The 24,595-nt window shown below is 44.4% G+C and overlaps 2 protein-coding genes and 2 long non-coding RNA genes across 6 annotated transcripts in view; all 4 read right to left on the bottom strand.

The window, feature by feature from the left end:
- The window catches only part of LOC115532650 (butyrophilin subfamily 1 member A1), a 29,839-nt gene extending 5,475 nt beyond the window's left edge, over nucleotides 1-24,364 (bottom strand). Inside the window, exons 1-2 of the mRNA XM_030342522.1 lie at nucleotides 24,355-24,364; nucleotides 21,290-21,649 (exon numbers count right to left, since the gene is read on the bottom strand). Of these exons, the coding sequence (XP_030198382.1) occupies nucleotides 21,290-21,649; nucleotides 24,355-24,364 (370 nt within the window). The remainder of the gene's footprint in view (nucleotides 1-21,289; nucleotides 21,650-24,354) is intronic.
- LOC115532477 (uncharacterized) lies at nucleotides 8,293-19,665 on the bottom strand. Its single transcript, XR_003974052.1, has 2 exons — nucleotides 19,469-19,665; nucleotides 8,293-9,669 (listed from the first exon to the last, which is right to left on the bottom strand). It is a non-coding gene; the product is annotated as an uncharacterized LOC115532477 (long non-coding RNA).
- On the bottom strand, nucleotides 9,676-11,712 carry LOC115532473 (uncharacterized). Its single transcript, XM_030342264.1, has 4 exons — nucleotides 11,564-11,712; nucleotides 10,591-10,953; nucleotides 10,414-10,455; nucleotides 9,676-10,058 (listed from the first exon to the last, which is right to left on the bottom strand). Exons 1-4 carry the CDS (start codon nucleotides 11,631-11,633, stop codon nucleotides 9,874-9,876), a joined length of 660 nt encoding a protein of 219 aa, XP_030198124.1. The 5' UTR covers nucleotides 11,634-11,712; the 3' UTR covers nucleotides 9,676-9,873.
- LOC115532475 (uncharacterized) lies at nucleotides 17,011-19,064 on the bottom strand. 3 transcript variants are annotated; one of them, XR_003974047.1, is made up of 3 exons: nucleotides 17,822-19,064; nucleotides 17,662-17,735; nucleotides 17,011-17,585 (listed from the first exon to the last, which is right to left on the bottom strand). It is a non-coding gene; the product is annotated as an uncharacterized LOC115532475 (long non-coding RNA). The 3 variants fall into 3 exon arrangements; XR_003974046.1 differs by having other exon boundaries at nucleotides 17,011-17,157; XR_003974048.1 differs by lacking the exon at nucleotides 17,662-17,735 and having other exon boundaries at nucleotides 17,011-17,157; nucleotides 17,822-18,435.
- Nucleotides 24,365-24,595: the final 231 nt, after the last annotated feature.

Raw genomic sequence — 24,595 nt, 5'->3', positions numbered from 1 at the left:
TTTGAATCGGCAAAGGTTTGACTTGTTGCCTTACGTTTTTTCGGCCCTCGGTGTGAGGGAGGGGTCCGTTAAGTCGATGGATGCGATGTTTAATCATTTAGTCCAAACTACAGTAGGCTACGGGCAAACCTGAAGTCACCATTGTGACATTTCATATACGTCCCGTCTCTGTGTGTGTGTGTGTGTGTGTGTGTGTGTGTGTGTGTGTGTGTGTGTGTGTGTGTGTGTGTGTGTGTGTGTGTGTGTGTGTGTGTGTGTGTGTGTGTGTGTGTGTGTGTGTGTGTGTAAGGGAGGAACTTATTTGAAATCGGCTGTGCGTGCCTGTTTGTTTATTGTTTTTGATTTAACAATATATAGGTTTAGAGAAATCTGGCTTTCAGAACTCAGTGCCTACCCACTCACTGACCTCACCGCACGTCACTGGCGGTAGATCGACAGGTGACTATGATAGACTATGCAACAATATATTCAACCACCAGATGTCGCCGTCTCAATTACACTCAAAAAACTTTATTGGCACGACTAATGTTGTAAACAGTATTACCTGAGTATTACGAATGCCATTTTTAGGGGTCCAAGCCAACAGGTTGGATCCCTATTGTTTTTGTAGTGTTTATTATTATACTTACCTCCTTGAAAGTGGTACCGCAGCCCAAACCGTAAATGGTGCCGACACGCCAATTGCATGACTAGATCCAGATCCGTGGGGACTACGCAGACGCCAAAATCCAGACATGCCGGCCACTAGGTGGCGCTATACCTAGGAAAACACGTTCGGGGCTATAACTCCCACACCGAACCTTCCAGAGTCCAAAAACTTGTACCCACAGATGCACTGGAGTCTGCTGCATCTTTTGACCTAGGCCACGCCCATTTGCGTCCATGAATATTTTTCGCTAAATCGCGAAAACCGCAAAAAAAATTTTTCGCTACTCCTCCCACATTTCCCGACCAATTGACACAAAACTTTACACACGGCATCTTCAGACCTACACGAAAAGAATTCCTGCATTACTTTTTTGATCCGACCTTCGACGACGAAACGGTTGCGTTTTGAATTTTGGTTTATTAGCTAAATTAGACGTGGAAAATCCAAAATCCCAAAAAAATCAAAATTACACATCGGATCGACTCCAAATTTTACACACATGTTGGTGCTAACCTTACTGTCGTACGATAAAAATTTCGGAAAATTTCGCCATTAGGGGGCGCCATAAACGAGGAAATTGTATATCTTCTACAAAATTTCGCCGCGAAAACGCTACACTGACTTCTCGCTACTCCTACCACAGTCAAATCCTTTGTATCCACAGGTTCAGGGTAGCGTTTTGAACACATGCTTCGCGTTGTGCCGGCGAAACGCACATTTCTTGTCGCGTTGTGCCGGCGAAATGCACACTTCTTGTTTTTTTTCTTTTTCAACTTTTTTTTTTTTTCTTCAATACATTGGTAGTCAAGGCGGGGCCCTAGTCTTGTTAAGGCGGCCGCCTTAACAAGCGAGTGCATTGCAAATACATGAGAAGTAGAAATACAAGTCATCAATTCTCTTATCAACATGGTGAAGTGCATCGGCTTGCCTTGTGCAAATGATTTTTTATTGATAACAACATTGGCATTTACACTGATCAAAACAGGACGATACAAAAAAAGAGCCTATAGTGCAATTAAACGACTGCTTTGAACAAATGTCATTTGAACATAGCAGTCAGGCTACTGCTTCTTTGTTTTGAGGCCAAAAAAAAAAAAAAGTTTTTTTTTTTTTTTTATAAAATAATTACGTTAATCGCGCGATAAAAATTTTAACGCCGTTAAATTTGGTTTGCGTTAACGCCGTTAATAACGCGTTTAACTGACAGCTCTAATATATATATATCACACCAGAATTACCCTTTAAAGAAATCTTGAAGGACCTTTCTATTGTAGTTGAATACCCCTGATATAGAGCATGCCGTAAACTTAATTAATATGATACTCACAGGTCAGCATAACAGAGGAACGAAAAGCCAACAGGACAAGAGTGAGTTTGGTAGAGTAGACCATTGTCATGTTTTATGTTCAACTCCACAACCTACTGCTCATATATACTACCGTCCCTCTGTTATCCCTCCCTCTGTTGTCCCTCCCTCTGTTGCCTCTGTTGTCCCTCCCTCTGTTGCCTCTGCAGTGATGTTGATAGGTTTTCAATGTAGTGAGTCCCCGGGACCCACAGGTGGCGAGTTGGGTGGGTCCCTGAGAAATTCAATGGGTCCCGACTCCCCAGTTTAAAAAATGTGTTTCTTTTTTATTATTATTCTATTTCTTAAATTAAATTAATAGTGTTAAACTCCTTGATGGTGGTATGATATGGTTAGAGCTGGAGTACTCAACCGTTCATGTTTAACACTAGAAACGCCGGGCCATTTTTACTTACTCCTAGCGCCGCAAGAGGGGTCAAATGACCCCTAAGTCATTTTAATGAGAGGCTGTGCATTTGCACATAATGATCACTAGGTGGCGCCAATGAGCTATTACCGCGCGAGCGCCACATTTGTGTGCGTGTGTGTGTGTGTCACAAGCCTAGTCCTCACGATTTTGTCATAAATGTACATATATTCAATCAGAAGGATTGCAAAAAAATCCTGTTTGATTTGCTCATTCGACACGAATGAGCACAGCATCGAGCAGTGGAAACGTGGGTTTATTTACTATGAAGTTCGTATTTTTAATTGTTGAAATGAAATCAGCGGTGACGAGCTAGTTGTTTTGGTAGCGGCTAAATTAGCATGTCGCGATACCTTGTACAGGGGATCACATCTGCGCCGAGTACATGCGCAGAGGGTTGAAACAGCGCTTGTCCGATCTGCTCACAAGAAGGTTTCTTTGGCCAGTTACTGTGATTAAACACGAGTTGTTTAATGTTCACAATGTATCGTTTTTCATGGGGAAAATGAGATGCGTCCCCGGGACGCATGGATAGTGAGTTTAGTGCGTCCTTTCAGATTTTAATGCGTCAGGGACGCAGGACGCGTACCTAGCAACATCACTGCCTCTGTTGCCTCTGTTGTCCCTCCCTCTGTTGCCTCTGTTGTCCCTCCCTCTGTTGCCTCTCTCTCGTCTCTCTCTCTGTTGTCTGTTGTCCCTCCCTCTGTTGCCTCTGTTGTCCCTCCCTCTGTTGCCTCTCTCTCGTCTCTCTCTCTGTTGCCTCTGTTGTCCCTCCCTCTGTTGCCTCTCTCTCGTCTCTCTCTCTGTTGTCTGTTGTCCCTCCCTCTGTTGCCTCTCTCTCGTCTCTCTCTCTGTTGTCTGTTGTCCCTCCCTCTGTTGCCTCTCTCTCGTCTCTCTCTCTGTTGTCTGTTGTCCCTCCCTCTGTTGCCTCTCTCTCGTCTCTCTCTCTGTTGTCTGTTGTCCCTCCCTCTGTTGCCTCTCTCTCGTCCCTCTCTCTGTTGTCTGTTGTCCCTCCCTCTGTTGCCTCTCTCTCTCTCCCTCTGTTGCCTCTCTCGTCCCTCCCTCTGTTGCCTGTCCCTCTCTCCCTCTGTTGTCTGTCCCTCTCTCCCTCTGTTGTCCGTCCCTCCCTCCCTCCCTCCCCCCCCCTCCCCCTCCCTCTCTCTCTCTCTCTCAAAAAAAACAAAAACACATTCAGATTCGACACCGGAAAGGGTTTTAAAAGACTTAAAGAGACGTTTAGCAGACGCTTTTATCCAAACCGACAACGCCAAAACCAGAGGAATTACACCCCTGGAAATCAGTATTGGTGGGTAGAGTACTGAAAATCTATACTCAAGTAAAAGTAAAATTACCTCCTTCAAAATCTACTTAAGTAAAAGTAAATATTCCAATTTGAAAACCTACTTGAGTAAGAGTAAAAAAGTACTTTGTTTTAAAGTTACTCAAATTACAAGTTACTTTACATTTACATTAAAACATGTTAACTAAACTAATTGTGAGTAAGAAATAAACTAAGAGCCTAATGTTACTGCACGCTTTTGAAGTGCCATCCGCAACACTCGTCATATGATGTCCCTTATAGGGAAGTTATTTCTTCCATATTTTATTATAACAACAGGCTTAGCGAGTGCATTGCAAATACATGAAAAGTAGAAATACAAGTCATCAATCAAGCAGACCTTCGATTTGGAACTCGGCCCGACGATGTGTGCGAATCTCTCAATAACAACACTTTTGAAATCAGATATTTCTCAATAACAGCTGTTTAAATCAGGTATGAAATCGGGTATGCAATTTGAATACCTGTTGAAATAAATAAATAGTCTTCAATGCTGAAAGATACAGGCGGAGTAATTCGATTTTAAACAACAACAGTCCTAGAATATGACCATGGGGCAGACTACTTTACGACCATATGGGCGTCTTATAGCGCTGATTGCAATTCTTATTGCAGCCTGCAGGGTTATGCGAGAAACATACGGAGGGACGCGGTCGTTGAGCTCCGCCGCCCCACATTGCATGACACGTTAAACTCAACTAGAATCACCACCATCTATTTGATATCAACAGACCAAAAATTGTCGGAAAGCCTACAGAAACTATAGATAGTTAATGTGACAATCACATTATTAACAATAAAGTTGGAGCAATAATTTACTGAGGAACAATTTTTTTTGGGAGCATGCTTTTGCAGGGAGTTCGCCGCCCCACCTGCCCATATGGACCAAGTGCCCCTGACTGCAGCCCGCAGATCGAGGAGGAGCTAAATGTGGGCGGGCTTAAACGTTTAACTCCGCCCACATTTAAGGAAAATTCCGCGCAGTATCATACGTTCTCCCGCTTTCGAGCGGAGGAGCTAAATGTGGGCGGGTCTAAACGTTTAACCCATGGTTTTATCCTCTCGGGCGCCATCTGGTGGCGGAGATCCGGCAGCACATTCTCAAACATCAATACAGCACAGCACAAAGGGTTCATGCATTTGATAGACTTAGACATTCCTACTTTTAACTTGTCATTTCAAATGTCTTTTTTAGTATAGACACATTATTTCCACTCGTACACAATTATATTAGCTAAGTCAAATAAACCAAAGACAGAAGCGGGAGAACGTATTTCCGTCTGGTCCATGATACTGCGCGGAATTTCCCTTAAATGTGGGCGGGCTTAAAGGTTTAAGCCCGCCCACATTTAGCTCCTCCGCTCGAAAGCGGGAGAACGTATGATACTGTGCGGAATGTTCCTTAAATGTGGGCGGAGTTAAACGTTTAAGCCCGCCCACATTTAGCTCCTCCTCGATCTGCGAGCTGCAGTCAGGGGTTACTCATATGGACGGCACGCGGCTGGTTTAAATGCGTGAGTGAGTGAGGGAGGGAGAGAAAGAGATGCACTCCTAAAACATTTCTTCACAAGTTGTACAACAAAAGCAATTGCATTAAGCTCTGTGCATGTGACAAAAGGCAAGAGCTTTAGGAACACAACCAATTAAACACAAAAGAGACTGACTTGGTTGGCTGATTGGGCAATCAGATTTATCCAGCCTACGCACATAGCATGCACGCACGCACACTCACAGAGCCAGACACGACAATGACGAACAAGTTTGTGAGTGGTCTGCAGAATACAGTGTAACATAGTTTCTTTAGAATTATCTAAACTATAGCCTACGTGGACCGTAACTCCGCACCCCCTGGCGAAAATATCTTCCTGCGCGTCTGCATCCATGCGTTTCTAGTCCTCAGTCCCAACGTAACGGTCGACTCACGTTGCAACCTAGGAAAAGCGCGTCGCTAACGTGTACGCTTGTATTACAGTCAACAAAGATAATGTTTTTATCAAAATACTCATTTTAATGAAAGCACAATGGAAAATGTAATTGAGTAAAGAGTAGAATTCTAAATCAAATATTTACTCGAGTAAGAGTAAAATTACAGACTTAAAAAAGGAACGTGAAAAGTACTCGTCAGCCGAAAAATGTACTTTCTTACTCATTTGCGTTACTTGTAATCCGTTACTACCCACCACTATATGGTATGTTACTTTTGTGTTGAATGTTATTGACAATACTGAGGAGGCAAGCAGATTCGTTTTACTGAACGGACAGCCATAAATGTACATTGGATGTGTTCGTTTTCTGCCATGATTGTTGCCTTTAAAAAACAAGTTGCACACTCGATGAACTCGGAACTCGAATCCACGTGTATAGCGCGTGTCCACAGTACACCCAGTTATGAAAGCCAGATTTACTAAATATCTTCATGATAAGAGCATCGACCAGCGACATAGTTCGTATTCAAACGCAAAGCAAGGGCATGACCATCAAACAAAACAGCTACTAGTAGGCTAATGTGCATTTCAAAAGTGGTCTTACCTCAAGTTGATACTCCCGAGTGTTCTTGCGCTCGGGGTTTAGCCTGATTAAACTTTTCATCATGTCGTGAATATACAATATCTCAGCGTCTCCTCTTCCCAGATAAACGTTTGCTTGATACACATTTGCTTGGTTGCAGATAAACCTAGCCTCCTCGTCTCCTGTCCTCGTCTACCTTTCAGTGTTGCCAACTCTTCAGTAACAACAGTAGCTATTGGCTCTCCCGCTAGAAGTCGCTAGATGACGTCATTGCATAATTTGCATAACAGGAAGTAAAAATTCCCTTCGTTTTCTCCATAGCATAGCCATTATAAAACATATTAGCCCTAATTTCATCACCATCCAAGGGAGACTTATACGACTTGATATAAGGCCCTGTACATGACAGTTTGCATGGTATCAACCTCGTTTTAAGAAGAACATTATGGCAAGCCGAATTGACATTTATTAACTAAGTTTGACTATCCGGAATTTACATTGTAGATATCAACAACTTCATTCAAGATATCTGTTACGTAGTTGTGACTAGTCGAAACGACAGTTAGAGATATCTGTGACGTAGTTTTGACTAGTCGAAACGATAGTTAGAGATATCTGTAATTCAGTTTTGACTAGGCGAAACTGAATTACAGATATCTGCAATGACTTCACGGAAAACGACATTCAACTCGTCACACATCTTGAATGACAATTGCAGATATCTGTAATTCAGTTTTGCCTAGGCAGAATGAAAGTTAAAGATATCTCAAACGTCATTTGAGTGTTGGGCATTACGTTTTAGATATCCAGAAATACGTCATTTCCCCTTGCCGCCATAATCAAAGAAGAAGTGGGTTCATTTCCGAATGGAATAAGAAAGGAGCAGTCATGGCGTTGGCTGTGATCGAAAAGATCACGAGAAAATGCCATGAAATTGAACAAGCCCACACACAGGGGATGTGTGGAGAGAGAGCTGCTCCGCTCCCGCCTAAAGTAAACGGTCCTATAATTTGTCATTACAGATATCTGAAACGTCATTACAGATATCTGAAACGTCATTTCGCCTAGTCAAAACTCGAATTCAAGATATCTTTAATTCAGTTTCGCCTAGGCAGAATGAAAGTTAAAGATATCTACAATTGTAGATATCTCTAATCAAAATTCCTTTCAAGATATCTATAACTTGATATTAGATATCTACAACGTCATTTCGCCTAGTCGTAACTCCAGTTAGAGATATCTACAACGTCATTTTGACTAGTCGTAACTCCAGTTAGAGATATCTACAACTTCATTTCGCCTAGTCAAAACTTAATTTAAGATATCTGAAAAGGGACATGTAGATATCTTGAATTGAGGTGAATTAAAGATATCTTGAACTGGAATTATGACTAGTCAGAATCAAATTGTAGATATCTCAAACTGGAATTACAGATATCTACAATTCAGTTGCAGATATCCGTAATTCACAAAGTGGATATCCGCAACTGAATTGTAGATATCCGCAATGAGAAACCCCATAGACATTAATGGCGAAAATGACGTCATTTCGCCTAGGAGGAATGTCTTTGTGGATATCTGAAATGACAATTGCGGATAGGAGGAATGTAGTTGCGGATATCCGAAATGTTAGTTTTGACTAGGCGAAACTGAATTGCAGATATCTGCAATGTAAATTCCGGATAGTCCAACTGAGTTAATAAATGACAATTCGGCTTGCCATAGAACATAGTTTATGGCACAGAAAACTACCTTGCAATAGTGACAGTATGCTCGTGTATCGTCTCCAATAAACGGCTTTATCCAGCCCTTAAAAGCAGTGTTTGCTTCCCACTCTTTCATATTTGTGTTGGTACAGTTTTGACTGCGACATGTTAAAGACAGTTTGTGTAGCCTATTTGTCACTGAAAGGCAAACACGCACCGAGGACGAGGTGAGGTGAGTAAGTGACTGAGCCTGAGGCAGTGTGAGTCAAACTGTAACAGTGATTTATTAAGTGCAGTGATTCAGTATTTTATTTAAACAAAGAAAATATTACATTATCCCGCCCTGACTGTACATCAGGGGGCGGGATCAATCGGCGGCGGCTTGCTGGCCGGGACTCGGATTCATTTGCAGCCCGGATGCCGAGGCGTGAACGTCTCCTGTTAGCTCCTGCTAACAGAGCAGCTGGGAGGGACTGCTGCGCGAGGACTGGGCCGCCTGTAAGTGCTTTGAGACGGGGGAGGGGCCGCGCCAGCACCCGCTGCTCGTTGTAAAGAGATAATAGCGATAGGCCTACGTGCTTTCACCTCAAAAAGTCGCCAAAAGTCACCAATAACAGAAAAATAAGCTAGATTTGTCGCTTGTCGCTTTAAAAAAAAAAAAAAGGCGTCTGAAAAGTCGCTAAATATAGCGACAAAATCGCTAAGTTGGCCACACTGAACGTGGTGCTGTGGACCTGTGGTGATTGACGTGAGGGGAGACTGAACATCTTGAACCTTAAGTTCCACTTTTAACCATGGACTGAAATCAAAGCAACGATTGAATACAACTTTATTAATTGAATTGACCAAATCTCAATAACATTGAAACACAACGAGAAAGTTATGGCAAGCAAACGACTTGTCAAATAAATAAACGAATCGAAAAACTCATCAACATGATAAACTTCTTTGTAGCCTACACAGTCTCTCACTCAGTCAGCCCCCCCCCCCGTCTAAGGGGTGAACCTCCCCCGCCTCTATGGCCTCCAGCAGCCCCTGGCTATTGTGTGGTGCTTAACAATAAAGTAGAAATAAACAAAACTAAATAAAATAGAATAAGAGAATGCCGAACTAGTTATGTTTTAAGGTTTATTTTAAAGAAACTATGGCATGCTACTTTATTGATGGTTTTATGTAGCCGTTAGTGGGGCCCTAATACAGTACTGGAAGACGTTCAAGAAATTACACACACACACACACACACACACACACACAGACACAGACACACACACCTCATTGGCGGGCCAAATTCTCTGGGCGGGCAAGGCAGAGGAGGTAACTTGGCACCTTATGAAGACATATGGGGCCAAATTCAAAATCTGAGCGTCTGAGCTTTCATTAATCAAAGGCGGAGCAGGATAACTAGTGCTCGTTTTACACCAAACGCCATTTCTAGATACTGGGGGACCATAGGCAGGCTAGGGGAACTCATGTTAATGTTAGAAAACCTCATGAAGTGAAGTGATTTTCATGCCATGGGACCTTTAAATGTGTTCACAGATTGTGATGTCCACAGATTGTGATGTCCTCAGCTCCTCTGGCAGGCTGTTCCAGAGGGGGGGGGGGGGGGGCATAGGTAACTAAGAGGCCAGTGCCACAGGACCTGAGTGATCTAGGTGGAGCACCATGAAGAGATGCTCCTGAGGAACCCATAACCTGAAACAGCCATTTGAGGTCGTTTCCATGTTCCATAACTAACATAAATATCTGCTCTCTCGTAGAAATGTTGTATCAAAAGTAAACTGTTGAGATACAAATGCACACCTTCAGATGAACAAAAGTGTCCATCGCTCAACCGAAAGACGGTACGTTCAGCTGTACAGCGGCATCACGACGGGGACAGGACCAATAGGCACCGCTTCAATCAGAACTATCAGAATCAGGGACTGCTTGTTGACCATGACCTTTCCTACAGTTATTAGTTTTGGTAAATTGGTAAATATTAACTCCAAATGATAAAATAAAGAGAACAATGAAAGAAACATCTATGGCCTTCCATGGACCATTGCCGAGGACCTCTTCATGATCGCCGGTCAACCAATGGCCTGAACCATAGGAGAGGGGAGAGAGGAGAGTGTTATTCTCAGGACCATTAACATGTTTCTGTGCATCAAAACAGCTGACAGGAAATACTCACTAAACACTCGGATGGTGACATGACATACAACATACAATAAGTGAGCAAACATGTGTAACATACTGTATTAACCCAACGTTTTCTGATGCCCAGCTTACTATTCGACCCACCTGGACCCTACCCCTAGACCCTTACCCCTCAGTCTAACTCTACCCCTAGACCTTTACCCCTCAGTCTAACCCTACACCCTACCCCTAGACCCAGCCCTCGACCTCGTGGTACACAGAGGGAGGGGTGCGGTAATCAGCAGAAATCGAACTCACCCGCCTTCCTGATTTTTGGGGGAGTGTCATCGGGGACGCGCTCTAAAAAGATAAACAGGTCAGTTTACTTTTTATAATCTTTTTGACAAAGAACCCATACGGTCAAATTAAACTTGAAGGTGCTGTAGGTGAGAGCTGAGAGCGAGAGACTTGAACGAACCGGAACCATTCACTCACCTACAGTCAGCCGGATCAATCTCGTCGGTCCCAAAGGTGGGAAGAAGCAAGAATACACTCCGCCGTCAGCCTGGGTCGCACTGGACAGGATCACAGAGGCGTCACCGGCCTGCAGCCCCCCTGGGAGAAGGTGCACCCTGCCCCCGAACTGGGGGTCTTGTCCACGCTTGCCGTTGTTGTAATGCTTGCCCTTTTCATAAAAGAACACCTCCTGCTGCTTCTTCTTCCAGTCAACCACCTCATCCTTCAGGTTCACCGGGGAACCCAGACCACACGGTAAGATGGCATCTTCTCCTTCTCTGGTGAACACCTCAGTGTCAGTGTCCCCCAGATTGGTGACCACCTCAGGGATGCCAGCACCTGCTTGAAAACACAATTGATGCAACAAGTGTCTCAATACACCGCTGTATTTAGGCTCAGGGAACGACATCTGGGCACTGTTCGATTCAGCGGTCGTTTCTGAGGCTGGTGATAACATTAAGAACACAGTTCATTATCGTACAGTCTTTGATCTAGTTAAAATGTAATAAAAAGGACCAACAAAACCTTACAAGGAAAACAAGCCTACTTGGTATAGTACGCACTATAGATACACGTGATGGTATGGAAACACTGGACAGACACAGAGTAGCTGGATAGACAGACATGTATATGCGTACATGTAGATGGACCTTGGAAGGCAGTGATGTAAATTATTTTAGTCTATGCTACTTGTCAGCATAGACTTAGCTTGAATCATAGCATGACATGTTTCAAGCTAATAACAGTTATGAATAGCTTCTCCACATAATGGACAACATATAAAGGTTGCAGGAATTCATCTCACATTTCATCTCTTTATCATACAAAACATATCCCAAATCCATTTCACACCAGAATTACCCTTTAAAGAAATCTTGAAGGACCTCTTTCTATTGTAGTTGAATACCCCTGATATAGAGCATGCCGTAAACTTAATTAATATGATACTCACAGGTCAGCATAACAGAGGAACGAAAAGCCAACATGACAAGAGTGAGTTTGGTAGAGTAGACCATTGTCATGTTTTATGTTCAACTCCACAACCTACTGCTCATATATATGGGGCCAGCGACAGGCCCCTCCTCCAGCTCTGACGGCCCACGTCACTGTGTTCGCTGTCACTCTGCTCTGTGCGTCTCTCGCGCGCTCTCGCACACATGTGACAAGATTGAAGGTAATAACAAAATTGCAATTTTCTTTTTTTTGAAAACCTCGCGCGCAAAGTCTCTCTCTCTCTCTCTCTCTCTCTCTCTCTGCTCCGCTCCTCTTTTCGCCCTCTGCTCCGCTCCTCTTTTCGCCCTCTGCTCCGCTCCTCTTTTCGCCCGCTCCTCTTTCTCTCTGCCGTCTTCTTCCTCTTTTCGAAAGCTCTCTCTCCTTCCTCTTTTCGAAAGCTCTCTCTCTCTCTCTCTCTCTCTCTCTCTCTCTCTCTCTCTCTCTCTCTCTCTCTCTCTCTCTCTCTCTCTCTCTCTCTCTCTCTCTCTCTCTCTCTCTCTCTCTCTCTCTCTCTCTCTCTCTCTCTCTCTCTCTCTCTCTCTCTCTCTCTCTCTCTCTCTCTCTCTCTCTCTCTCTCTCTCTCTCTCTCTCTCTCTCTCTCTCTCTCTCTCTCTCTCTCTCTCTCAGGAACTAATACAGTATCAAGGCAAACATTTAACCCCTAGTTAGTTCAATAAACCCAAAATATTGTAATCACGAACAAACGATAAGCAAGACGAAAGTATGGCAAAACAGCAGCAGGTGAACCTACGAAAATGAACGAGAATGGAGTTAACCCAGCTCACCATGCTGCACACTAACAAAACTTGGTGTGGCCCACACTACTCAACAACATGGGTTTGAGGGAATGAAGCCAAAGTCACTCAACCACAGGGGGCTATCCAAAAGCTAGATAAAACTAATCAAATGAATGGGCAGCCCGTACAAAAGTACACTCCGTCCATCCATCCATCAAAATGCTACTCACCTGGTTGACGCTACACCAGCCACAGCAGGGACACGAGCTATACCATGGCGCAATTGCACACAGCTGCCTTAAATAAGGCCTTAATTAGGGGACTGGACCAATCTCGGGCTACATTCAAGAGTACCACGCTTGACTAGGGTTTCTAGGCTGCTACACATGCAAGGTGACGGCCAGCTCATCGTGAGCATTCGGGGTGAGGAGTCTTGCTCAAGGACACCTCAACACTCAGTTAGGAGGAGCCGGGGATCGAGCTAGCAACCTCGTCGTTACCAGCCAACCCGCTCTACCTCCTGAGCTGCGCCGACACCAACTGAGAGAGAATTCCGACCCATCCGAGCGGGGGACGGAGCGGAGGAGACGCAAAGCAAACTATATGTTAAATTAAAAGGATACTCACAGGTCAACACAACGCAGGTCCAAAGAGCCCACAGGCCGAGGGGGAGACACGCAACAGATATATTTCAGTGATAGAGTTCATTGATAAAGTTCTAACACACTCGACAACGCTCTACACTACAGTGTCTCCCAATGGGCGTGGCTAGAGGCGGAGCGGGCGTGAGTCACCGGGGCTTCCGAATGTTGAATCCCGGGACCCAACAGGTCTAGGATGGGGCGACTTGCAACCTGACAACAGGTTGCACACATAACGCTCTGTGGGGGACCAGGTTGCTGACAACATTTATTTGTCAAACCAACTCAGGTTTGGTTTTAACTTCTGTGCCAGTGATAATAAAGTCTTCACCTTTCAAACGTATTTTGTTAAAGTCTTAGAGTGGGGGGTTTAATCCACAACACCACCAGGCCATGTCGTGACCACAGAACTATCATGCGTCTTAATTCATGACAGTGATCCCAATAAAAACCTTTGGGTGGAGGTTTGTCTCTTACTTCCGGGGGTCACAAAGGGTATTTGGTACCACTGTGCTGGAAGGCCTGTGTGGTGGTGTGTGTGCGCTCTCCCTCTCCCTCATCCAGGCAGCGCATCCCTCCTCTCTGATTGGCTGACAGGTGCAGGTGTTAGGAGCGTCACAAGGTCCTAGCAGAACACTGAGAGTCTTTGGAACAGAACCAGGGGGCTGATCAGTCCTTGTTCTCTGATTCACCTCCCATCCCCTCCTCCTGACACCTCTCTGACGAGTGTATGTGTGTGTGTGTGTGTGTGTGTGTGTGTGTGTGTGTGTGTCTGTGTCTGTGTGTCTCTCACTCTTGCTCAACCTCTCTTTATCTCCCTCGCTCACTCTCACTCTCGCATCAGAAAGATTGACGGACAGACAGACTGAGCCAAACACAAGAAAGTATAAGTAAAAACGAAAATCTATGGGAGTGAATGTGCAAGTGTATTTCTTAATTAATTAAGTTCCTAGGGTTTCTTTGTCGGTGATCTGTGTATTGTAACGCTTAAGATGGGGTTTAATAAGCTTCCACGTGTGTGTGTGTGTGTGTGTGTGTGTGTGTGTGTGTGTGTGTGTGTGTGTGTGTGTGTGTGTGTGTGTGTGTAACTCGCCGCTCTGCCACAGCCCGAACTATGTGCTTGTTTTGTGGCATTTTGGGTTCTTAATAGAAATTCTCATATCTCGTTAAGGTGTCGCTGCATTCCTCCTCTTCCTCACTGCAGTGATCAGTGTGCGTGCGTTTGCTTGTGCATGTGCGTGTGCGTGTGTGTGTGTGTGTGTGTGTCTGCCTGCGGAGAGCCGGAGGTGTTTCAGCGCAGTAATAAAGTGCGACTTCCAACGCTCAGCTGTCTGTCTACCATAACTTGTGTGGCAGTGATGATGTTATAACAGCGAGTGACGATCTGTGGTTGCAGGAATGTAAGACTCGTCTCTCTCTCAAATTCCAATAAAAAAAAAGCTTTATTGGCATGAGAAATAAACATTTGCATTGCAAAAGCAGGTGAACAATAAAGTAAACAGCATTCTTAAGTAAGTAAAAAGGTCAGGTATATAGTATAATATATAATATAATAAGTATACAACTTTAAATACAAAATATCTATACATATCAAATGTTAGACGATAAAAGTACTATAAAAAGTAAAATGTGCACTATTATAAAAATTACAAAAATCAAAGTATCATGTATAAACTTCAATTACAGACACTCTAAATACACAGTGTTTACATTATGGAGGATGTGTGCAATAGTGCAATTATTGTGTCGGTCGTAGCTCTCATTGACGGGCCAAATTCTCGGGTTGGGCAAGGCAGAGAAAGGGGAGGTAACTTGGCCCCTTATGAAGACATATGGGGCCAAAATCTGAGCGTCTGAGCTTTCATTTTTCAATAGGCGGAGCAGAATACATAGTGCTCGTTTTACACCCAACGTCATTTCTAGATACTGGGGCACCATAGGCAACCTAGGGGAACTCATGTTAATGTTAGAAAAATGTTCATGCCATGGGACCTTTAAATGTGTAAACAGATTGTGACGTCCTCAGCTCCTCTGGCAGGCTGTTCCAGAGGGGGGGGGGGGCATAGGTAACTAAGAGGCCAGTGCCAGAGGACCTGAGTGATCTAGGTGGAGCACCATGAAGAGATGCTCCTGAGGAACATATAACCTGAAACAGCCATTTGAGGTTGTTTCCATGTTCCATAACCAACATAAATAACTGCTCTCTCGTAGAAATGTTGTATCAAAAGTAAACTGTTGCGATACAAATGCACACCTTCAGATGACCAAAGTGTCCGTCGCTTAACCGAAAGACGGTACGTTCAGCAGTACAGCGGCATCACGATGGGGACAGGACAAATAGGCACTGCTTCGTTTCCAAACTATCAGAATCAGGTTCTGCTTGTTGACCATGACCTTTCTTACAGTTATTATTTTTGGTAAATTGGTAAATATTAACTACAACTGATAAAATAAAGAGAACAATAAAAGAAACACCTATGGCCTTCCATGGACCATTCCCGAGGACCTCTTCATGATCGCCGGTCAGCCAATGGCCTGAACCAAAGGAGAGGGGAGAGAGGAGAGTGTTATTCTCTTTAGCAGACGCTTTTATCCAAAGCGACATACAGCAAGTCATTGTGTCAGGATAAAGAGAAACAACAATCTATCGGTGGTACAGTAGGGATGTTCATAGAATCCGGACCAATCACTCACCTACAGTCAGCCAGATCCGTCTGTTTGTCTGTCTCGTAAGAATTACGCACTCATACACTCCACTGTCCGCCTGGGTCACACCGGACAGGACCACAGAGGCGTTACCGGCCTGAAGCCCCCCTGGGAGAAGGTGCACCCTGCCCACATAATGGGGGTCTTGTCCCTCCCGGCCGTTGTTGTAGTCCTTGCCCTGTATATAGAAGAACACCTCCTGCTTCCCTTTCTTCCAGTCAAACGCCTCATCTGTCAGGTCCACCGGGGAACCCAGAGCACACGGTAGGATGGCATCGTCTCCCTCTCTGGTGAACACCTCAGTGATGTCAGCACCTGCTAGAAAACACAATTGATGCAACAAGTGTCTCAATACTCTGCTGTATTTAGGCTCAGGGAACGCCCTCTACAAAAACATTATACTCACAGGTCAAAGCAACGCAGGGCCAAATAGCACACAGCAGTCCGAGGGCGAGACACGCAACTGACATCTTTCAGTGATACAGCTCTAAAGCCCGCGGTCAATTGTTTTCCTTCGCGACTCTGTGTCTTTTTATATAGTGCGCTGTGGGCGTGGCCACGAGTTTTCTGCCGAGTTTTCTGAATCCGGCGGCGGTAGACAGTGGCCTAAACAGGAGGAAGGGGCGGCTTGCCACCTGACGACAAGTTGCACATAGCGCACACACCATAACGCACTATGGCAGCAGACAGTATACAGCTGTGTTCCCATGCCTAGGGTGCTGGGGTAACTTTTATGCGTCCCTTTTGCTTGAGATTTCTCATTGTTTTGATGTTGTTGTTCTACACGTTTGTTATTTAATCGCCTCATTTTTTTTTTTTTCAATCGCCTTATTTTTGCATATATCAGGTTATACTAAGTCAAAGGACTGTTTTGTTACACCTTTGTTCTCAGACCGTAGTCGGCTCACTCACACACACACACACACACACACACACACACACACACACACACACACACACACACACACACACACACACACACACACACACACACACACACACACACACACACACACACACACACACACACACACACACACACACACACACACACGGTGGGGCGGGAGATCACGCCAAATGTGCCGATACGAACATTTTACGTCATCCCCAGCAAAATGAAAAAGATACGTACAAATTATGCTGAACATTTTACATTGGATGTGCTTGTTTTCTGCCATGATTGTTGCCTTAAAAAACAAGCTGCATATTTGATGAACTCGGAACTCGAATCCACGTGCATATAGCGCGTACTGTCCACACACCCACATGTGAAATAGCCAAGTTATACTTAATAGTCTGAAGAATGGAGGAGAGACGCAAGGTTTATCTGATACAAAAGATAATTTATTTGTCTATCTTCAAATACACAGAGTTTAGCAATTCATGGATCCACAAGTATGCAAGGTGACTTCCTATTCAAGCTACCTTGCTTACCCCGACGAATGCCCTACTTCCTTGGTGATAAATCCCTGTGCAAAAACAAAACATGCTTTTCACTGCAAATCATAAGATATAAACTTAACCAAACTAAATTAAAAAATGTAAAAAAAAAAAAGAAAAGAAAAAGGGAAGTACACAACTAGAGCGGGATACATGCAGCCACAAGCAGGGGAGGAAGCCAGCAAGCGACAGAGCCACCAACGCTTATTCTAGCATACAAACATACAAACAAAACGACAAAACAACGAGAAGCACCCAAACACCACGACATGCACTAGCATTCAAATACACACGCAGGCACCCCGAGCAGAAGCCTCGAGCAAGTAGTCCAACTTGACAGCTAGCAGAGATTGGACGAGCAGGCCGGGGAGACGAGGAGAGAAGCTCACGACAGCTGGGATATTGGGCCGCACAGGCAAGGGGAACAGAACAGCAACCCCACGAAACGCCACAGACCCTGAGAGGAGTGCATAGTCATTACAATAAGATTACACTGTAAATTTATATAATTGACCAGTGGACAGAACACCGACCGTATAGCTGATAGAGATAGAGAGCCGGAAGACAGAGAGCCAGGACCCAGACAGAGGACCACCGCGTCCGAATACTATAAACGCAGCAACGTAATTCTACACTAAGCAACCTTGCTAATTAATCCATATCCTGATCAAACGAAAGGCATCAACAGCCTACCTGAATGCGAGGTCAACAAGTACACGCTCACAATGTTGAGGAGCCAACAACTACACGGCTGTGTTACAATCCCGGAAGAGCAGTACGCCACCGGCTAGAAGATAAACAGAACATTCTAACTTCTCCAACTCAGAGAACCAACAGCGTTAGTAGAGGAATCAGAGCGCATACCTGTAACGTTCTGCAACACGGTGCAGGAGGGACGAGGGACAAGAGACAAGAAATCCCCACGAGTGGTCCCAGCAAGATAGGAGAGTGCCTCCCGTGAAACCTGTGCCCTATTTATTCAGCACCGCTGCTAATCTCCCACTTGGAGTAGGCGGGGCGGAGGAAGAGTCGGTCACCCAGTCGGTGAACGCTCCCCCTGTTACCCAGTTATGACAGCCAGATTAACTAAATATCTTCATAAGAGAATCGACCACCGACATGGTTCGTATTCAAAGGCAAAGCAAGGGCATGCCGCATGACCATCAAACCAACAGCTACTAGTAGGCTAATGTGCATTTCAACGGTTAAATTCTGCTCCATTTAATTAACGGGTTCATCATGAAATCCGGAATCCGTTTTCGGCCATTTCTGTCGCGTGCCTGTTGACACAATGTGGGTGGACCGAACGTGTTGCTGTGGACCTTTGGTGATTGACGTGAGAGCAGACTGAACATCTGGAACCTTAACCATGGACTGAAATCAAAGTATAATTTTCATATGAAAATAACCGACAACGATTGAATAGAACTCTTTTATTAATTGAATTGACCAAATCTCATTAACATGGAAACAAAACGAGAAAGATATGGCAAACAAACGACTTGTCAGTTAAATTAACGAATCGAAAAACACAACTCAATCATCATGATAAACTTCTTTGTACGCAGTCTCTCACTCAGTCAGCACCCCCCCGTCTAAGGGGTGATCCTCCCCCGCCTATATGGTCTCCAGCAGCCCCTGGAGATTGTGTGGTGCTTAACAATACAATATAAATAAATAAATAAAATAGAATAAGAGAATGCCGAACTAGTTATGTTTTAAGGTTTCTCTTAAAGTTCGCATGCTACTTTATTGATGGTTTTATGTAGCCGTTAGTGGGCCCCTAATACAGTACTGGAAGACGTTCAAGAAATTCAGGCTTGGTGCAGAATTACAGCCACTACGAGTCAGTCCCGCAATGGGCTTTACACAAGCGTGCCGCTTCTTAGAGGCGGGTCAAGGGGGAGGGTGGGGGTGAGGCTCCCGTCGGAGCACCGCTGCCGAGGCGCTGCCTCGCGGTGGTGGTGCCTCTCGGCGGGGTTGGTGCCTCTCGGCGGGGGGGGCGGGGCCCCGGCCGGAGACAATCGCGGTCAACAATCCACTTCTCCTCCATGTCGCGGTTCATGTAGGCTACTTCAGGGAGTCAAAGCCAAAGTTCCTCTCCCCCAAATCTTTCTCAACCAAGGATGAGATAACCCCCACTACGATTTTCTTTGTGGAAATACCAGAGATGTCAGAGAACCAGACGGGTTTTGCACCATAACACCAACAGCAGTACGGCTATCCAAATAACAAAGAAGTGTGACTGACACACACACACACACACACACACACACACACACACACACACTGAAGACATATGGGGCCAAATTCAAATGATGCTCCTGAGGAACCCATAACCTGAAACAGCCATTTGAGGTTGTTTCCATGTTCCATAACTAACATAAATATCTGCTCTCTCGTAGAAATGTTGTATCAAAAGTAAACTGTTGAGATACAAATGCACACCTTCAGATGACCAAAAGTGTCCATCGCTCAACCGAAAGACGGTACGTTCAGCTGTACAGCGGCATCACGACGGGGACAGGACCAATAGGCACCGCTTCAATCAGAACTATCAGAATCAGGGACTGCTTGTGGACCATGACCTTTCCTACAGTTATTAGTTTTGGTAAATTGGTAAATATTAACTCCAAATGATAACATAAAGAGAACAATGAAAGAAACACCTATGGCCTTCCATGGACCATTCCCGAAGACCTCTTCACGATCGCCGGTCAACCAATGGCCTGAACCATAGGAGAGGGGAGAGAGGAGAGTGTTATTCTCAGGACCATTAACATGTTTCTGTGCTCAACAGTCCTATCAAAACAGCTGACTGGAAAGACTCACTAAACACTCGGATGGTGACATGACATACAACATACAATAAGTGAGCAAACATGTGCAACATACTGTATTAACCCAACGTTTTCTGATGCCCAGCTTACTATTCGACCCACCTGGACCCTACCCCTAGACCCTTACCCCTCAGTCTAACTCTACACCCTACCCCTAGACCCTTACCCCTCAGTCTAACCCTACACCCTACCCCTAGACCCTTACCCCTCAGTCTAACCCTACACCCTACCCCTAGACCCTTACCCCTCAGTCTAACCATACACCCTACCCCTAGACCCTTACCCCTCAGTCTAACCCTACACCCTACCCCTAGACCCTTACCCCTCAGTCTAACCCTACACCCTACCCCTAGACCCTTACCCCTCAGTCTAACCCTACACCCTACCCCTAGACCAGGCCTATTCAACTAGCGGCCCGTGGGCCAAATGCGGCCCCTCTTAATTTTTTTCTGGCCCGCAAGAGGTTGCATGCAAAAAATAAATAAAATAAAGGAGAAACATAGTTGCATGCAAATCAGGTTTCTGTGTGTAGCCGGTGATATTAGCAAGTATCAGTACCCCACAATCAGGAACTGGCATCACTTATTCTGACAATGTTTGGCTCAACCGATACGTGTGAGTCCAGCTTTTCTCATGTGAATGCCATCAGAACAAGGGCACGCCGCTCCATGACCTATGAGAAGCTGCATGAGTGTCTCAGGATGAGCCAAACTAGGCAAACAAGGCAGTGCAATCTTTCTCACTGGCTCAAAATGTCTCATATGTACACTAATTCTGTTTTGTGATGATTCAAACATTGTTGAATTCTAAATACGTGTCCAAAATATGTGAGAACAAAATCGTTTATAATGATACGATTAAAAGTGAAGAAGGAAGGAATGCGACTGACAAGTTTATTCCATGTAGTAGTACTATACATATTAAGTTAACACTACTTTAAGTACGATTTATTTGTAGCGATTCATTCACGTAGTTTTACTCTGTGTGGCCCATGAACCCCCAGTGGTTTTCCTTTTCGGCCCACTTGTTAAGGAGGTTGAATAGCCCTGCCCTAGACCCTTACCCCTCAGTCTAACCCTACACCCTAGACCCAGCCCTCGACCTCATGGTACACAGAGGGAGGGGTGCGGTAATCAGCAGAAATCTATCTCACCCGCATTCCTGATTTTTGGGGGAGTGTGATCGGGGACGCGCTCTAAAAAGATAAAAAGGTCAGTTTCCTTTTTATAATCTTTTTGACAAAGAACCCATACGGTCAAATTAAACTTAAAGGTGAGAGCTGAGAGCGAGAGACTTGAACGAACCGGAACCATTCACTCACCTACAGTCAGCCGGATCAATCTCGTCAGTTTCCGACGTGGGAAGTAGCAAGAATACACTCCGCCGTCTGCCTGGGTCACACTGGACAGGATCACAGAGGCGTTACCGGCCTGCAGCCCCCCTGGGAGAAGGTGCACTCTGCCCCCGAACTGGGGGTCTTGTCCACGCTTGCCGTTGTCGTAATGCTTGCCCTTTTCATAGAAGAACACCTCCTGCTTCTCCTTCTTCCAGTCAAACACCTCATCCTTCAGGTTCACCGGGGAACCCAGACGACACGGTAAGATGGCATCTTCTCCTTCTCTGGTGAACACCTCAGTGTCAGTGTCCTCCAGATTGGTGACCACCTCAGGGATGCCAGCACCTGCTTGAAAACACAATTAATGCAACAAGTGTCTCAATACACCTCTGTATTTAGGCTCAGGGAACACCATCTGGGCACTTTTCGATTCAGCAGTCGTTTCTGAGGCCGGTGATAACATTAAGAACAGTTCATTATCGTACCGTCTTTGATCTGGTTACGATGTTACAAAAAGGACCAACAAAACAAGACTACTTGGTATAGTACGCACTACAGATACACGTGTGTAGGTATGGAAATGAACACTGGACAGACACAGAGTAGCTGGATAGACAGACATGTAGATGGACCAGGGATGGAAATTAACACCCGCCACCCGCCATTTGCGGGTGGATTTGTATGGTGGCGGGTGAATTGTGTCACTTCACCCGCCACTGTGTCGGGTAATACTTTCCAGTAAGGTCAGATCAAATTTGCATATTTAATACATTCGTTATACGGCGCTGTGCAGTTCCACAACCATTACTGTCAACATCCGGCCCCCTTCTTCTTCTACGCCGCTTTTGCTGAACTGCAACTGTCCGGCATAATATACCAGTAACAGGGCTCTCAAGTCTCACGCATTCGGCGTTTGACACACGCAATTCAACCCATGCACACACGCCACACTTCGTATTTCTCACGCAGAGAAATTACCAGGATAGCGCCCACCAATTTGGGCCGCTATTAAACAGTGTTACAGGTAGGAATCAAATGGGTTTCCCGTACATAGGGTAACCAGACGTCGTCTTTTGCCCGGACATGCCCTCTTTTTGAGACACTTTTAAAAAAATGTGTGGCGGAATTTAAAAATCGTCCGGGATTTCATTAAAGTCTCATACATGTTCACATTGAATTTGCGTTGCGTTTCTTTGGGTCGTTCGCAAACTAGTTAGGCTACGTCCTCCCCTACTCAGTTCTGTTCGATTTGCATTGGTGTAAGTGAGTAGGGGTCGTGGTTAAGTAGAGCCTTCAGATTGGACGGTTTGACTTACGCAGTTAGCGTTGTGTATTTATTTTTTTACCATTATTGTTTTCTAGGGACAAACATTAACAAATTTCTCCCACAGGGGATTGATAACTTTCTATCTATTGAACAGAAAGAAACACTTGGTCATACTTTACACATTTAACCACAGCATTGGCCTACTGAATGCCACAGATATATTTCCAGCATGGACTGAATGCCACATAAATATATAATTATGTTTTTGCACGTTTGAAGCGTTTAAAAGTTCAGGGTATAAAGTTCAAGTATATGCCTCTACTTGTATTGCTTAAGCCAATAGCCTTTTGAGGCAGTGTTTTTTCTGAATATTAGTGTTAAGGGCCAATAATGCTTACTATCATACGTTAGTTACCATGTCTGTGGACACATTTGTATTCAGGCACTAATTAGATCGACTTATGAGGGTGTAGCCATGCATGTTGTTTTATTGTTAATATGTAAATTTGTTTTTTATTGAAAATACTTTGTATAGATGCATTATCCCCAAACTTGTCATCGTAACACCTTTGACATTAACATGGCAGATACCTGTGTATTGTTTATCATATGCGGTAAGAGTGTAACATTTTCAACTCAGTTCCTTGGTAGCACCTCCTTACAGTAAGATTCACTTCTGATGGAAAAAGTTATGTGTATAAAAAACACTTTTCTTATCTATTGTTACTATTATATTGTTTAAAATGTACGCATATATTAATAAAAAAAATATAGCGCATAAAAAGTGGCTGGTAAAAAAGATGAGTGGCTGGTGGGCAAAAAAAGTTGACTTCCATCTCTGAGTAGGCAGAGATGGAAGGCAGTGATGTAAATTATTTTAGTCTATGCTACATCTGATGACATGTTTCAAGCTAATAACAGTTATGAATAGCTTCTCCACATAATGGACGACAACAACATTTCATCTCTTTATCATACAAAACATATCCCAAAACCATTTCACACCGGAATTACCCTTTAAAGAAATTTTGAAGGACCTCTTTCTATTTTAGTTGAATACCCCTGATATAGAGCATGCTGTAAACTTGATTAATATGATACTCGCAGGTCAGCATAACAGAGGAACGAAAAGCCAAAAGGACAAGAGTGAGTTTAGTAGAGTAGACCATTGTCGTGGTTTTAGTTGAAATCCACAGGAACTACTGCTTATGTATGCCCTCTGGACACTCCCCTCTCAGTCCTCCAGTTCCCGCGCCCTCACTCACACAAACATACCACACTCTTTGCTACCACACCCTCACCTCTCTCTCTCTCTCTCTCTCTCTCTCTCTCTCTCTCTCTCTCTCTCTCTCTCTCTCTCTCTCTCTCTCTCTCTCTCTCTCTCTCTCTCTCTCTCTCTCTCTCTCTCTCTCTCTCTCTCTCTCTCTCTCTCTCTCTCTCTCTCTCTCTCTCTCTCTCTCTCTCTCTCTCTCTCTCTCTCTCTCTCTCTCTCTCTCTCTCTCTCTCTCTCTCTCTCTCTCTCTCTCCTAGCCCCTACAGTTTGGCCCAGCTCAAAGGAACTAATACAGTATCAAACATTTAACCCCCAGTTGGTTCAATAAACCCAAAATATTGTAATCACAAACAAAAAATAAGCAAGACGAAAGTATGTCAAAACAGCAGCAGGTGAACCTACGAAAATGGAGTTAACCCAACAATGTATTCAAAAATCATCCACTACGACTTTAAACCAGTAAGAGTGAGACACATGTCTAAGTATTGGTCTCAAACAAGGGTTGCCAACTCTCATTCATCTGGCGTGACACTAACGCTTTCAGCATCAATCTCACACTCTCATGGTAGAAATATCACGCCAAATAGCCCATCTTTTTAAAGATGATATTAATCAACTTTTGTTTGCCAAATCACTCACAACTAAACCACAGAATATACAGAAAACATGCATGTTAGATCTATCTCCCTATCTATCGATTCGGACCAACCGCATTGACTGTAGTGCAGCATGATCAACAACATCCTCCGTG

Source organism: Gadus morhua, chromosome 19 (assembly GCF_902167405.1).
Source record: "Gadus morhua chromosome 19, gadMor3.0, whole genome shotgun sequence".
Taxonomy (NCBI): domain Eukaryota; kingdom Metazoa; phylum Chordata; class Actinopteri; order Gadiformes; family Gadidae; genus Gadus; species Gadus morhua.
Note: the sequence above shows the minus strand (reverse complement) of the source record. Positions and strands in the feature narration are given on the sequence as shown.

Bases quoted from the DNA above. Each gene is read 5' to 3' on its own strand.
- LOC115532473 (XM_030342264.1), bottom strand. From the start codon at position 11,633: ATGACAATGGTCTACTCTACCAAACTCACTCTTGTCATGTTGGCTTTT. The intron at 10,954-11,563 runs GTGAGTATCATA...TGTGTTTTCAAG, and splicing joins TTCCTCTGTTATGCTGACCT to CAGGTGCTGGCATCCCTGAG. The intron at 10,059-10,413 runs GTGAGTTCGATT...CCTATGGTTCAG, and splicing joins CCCAAAAATCAGGAAGGCGG to GCCATTGGTTGACCGGCGAT.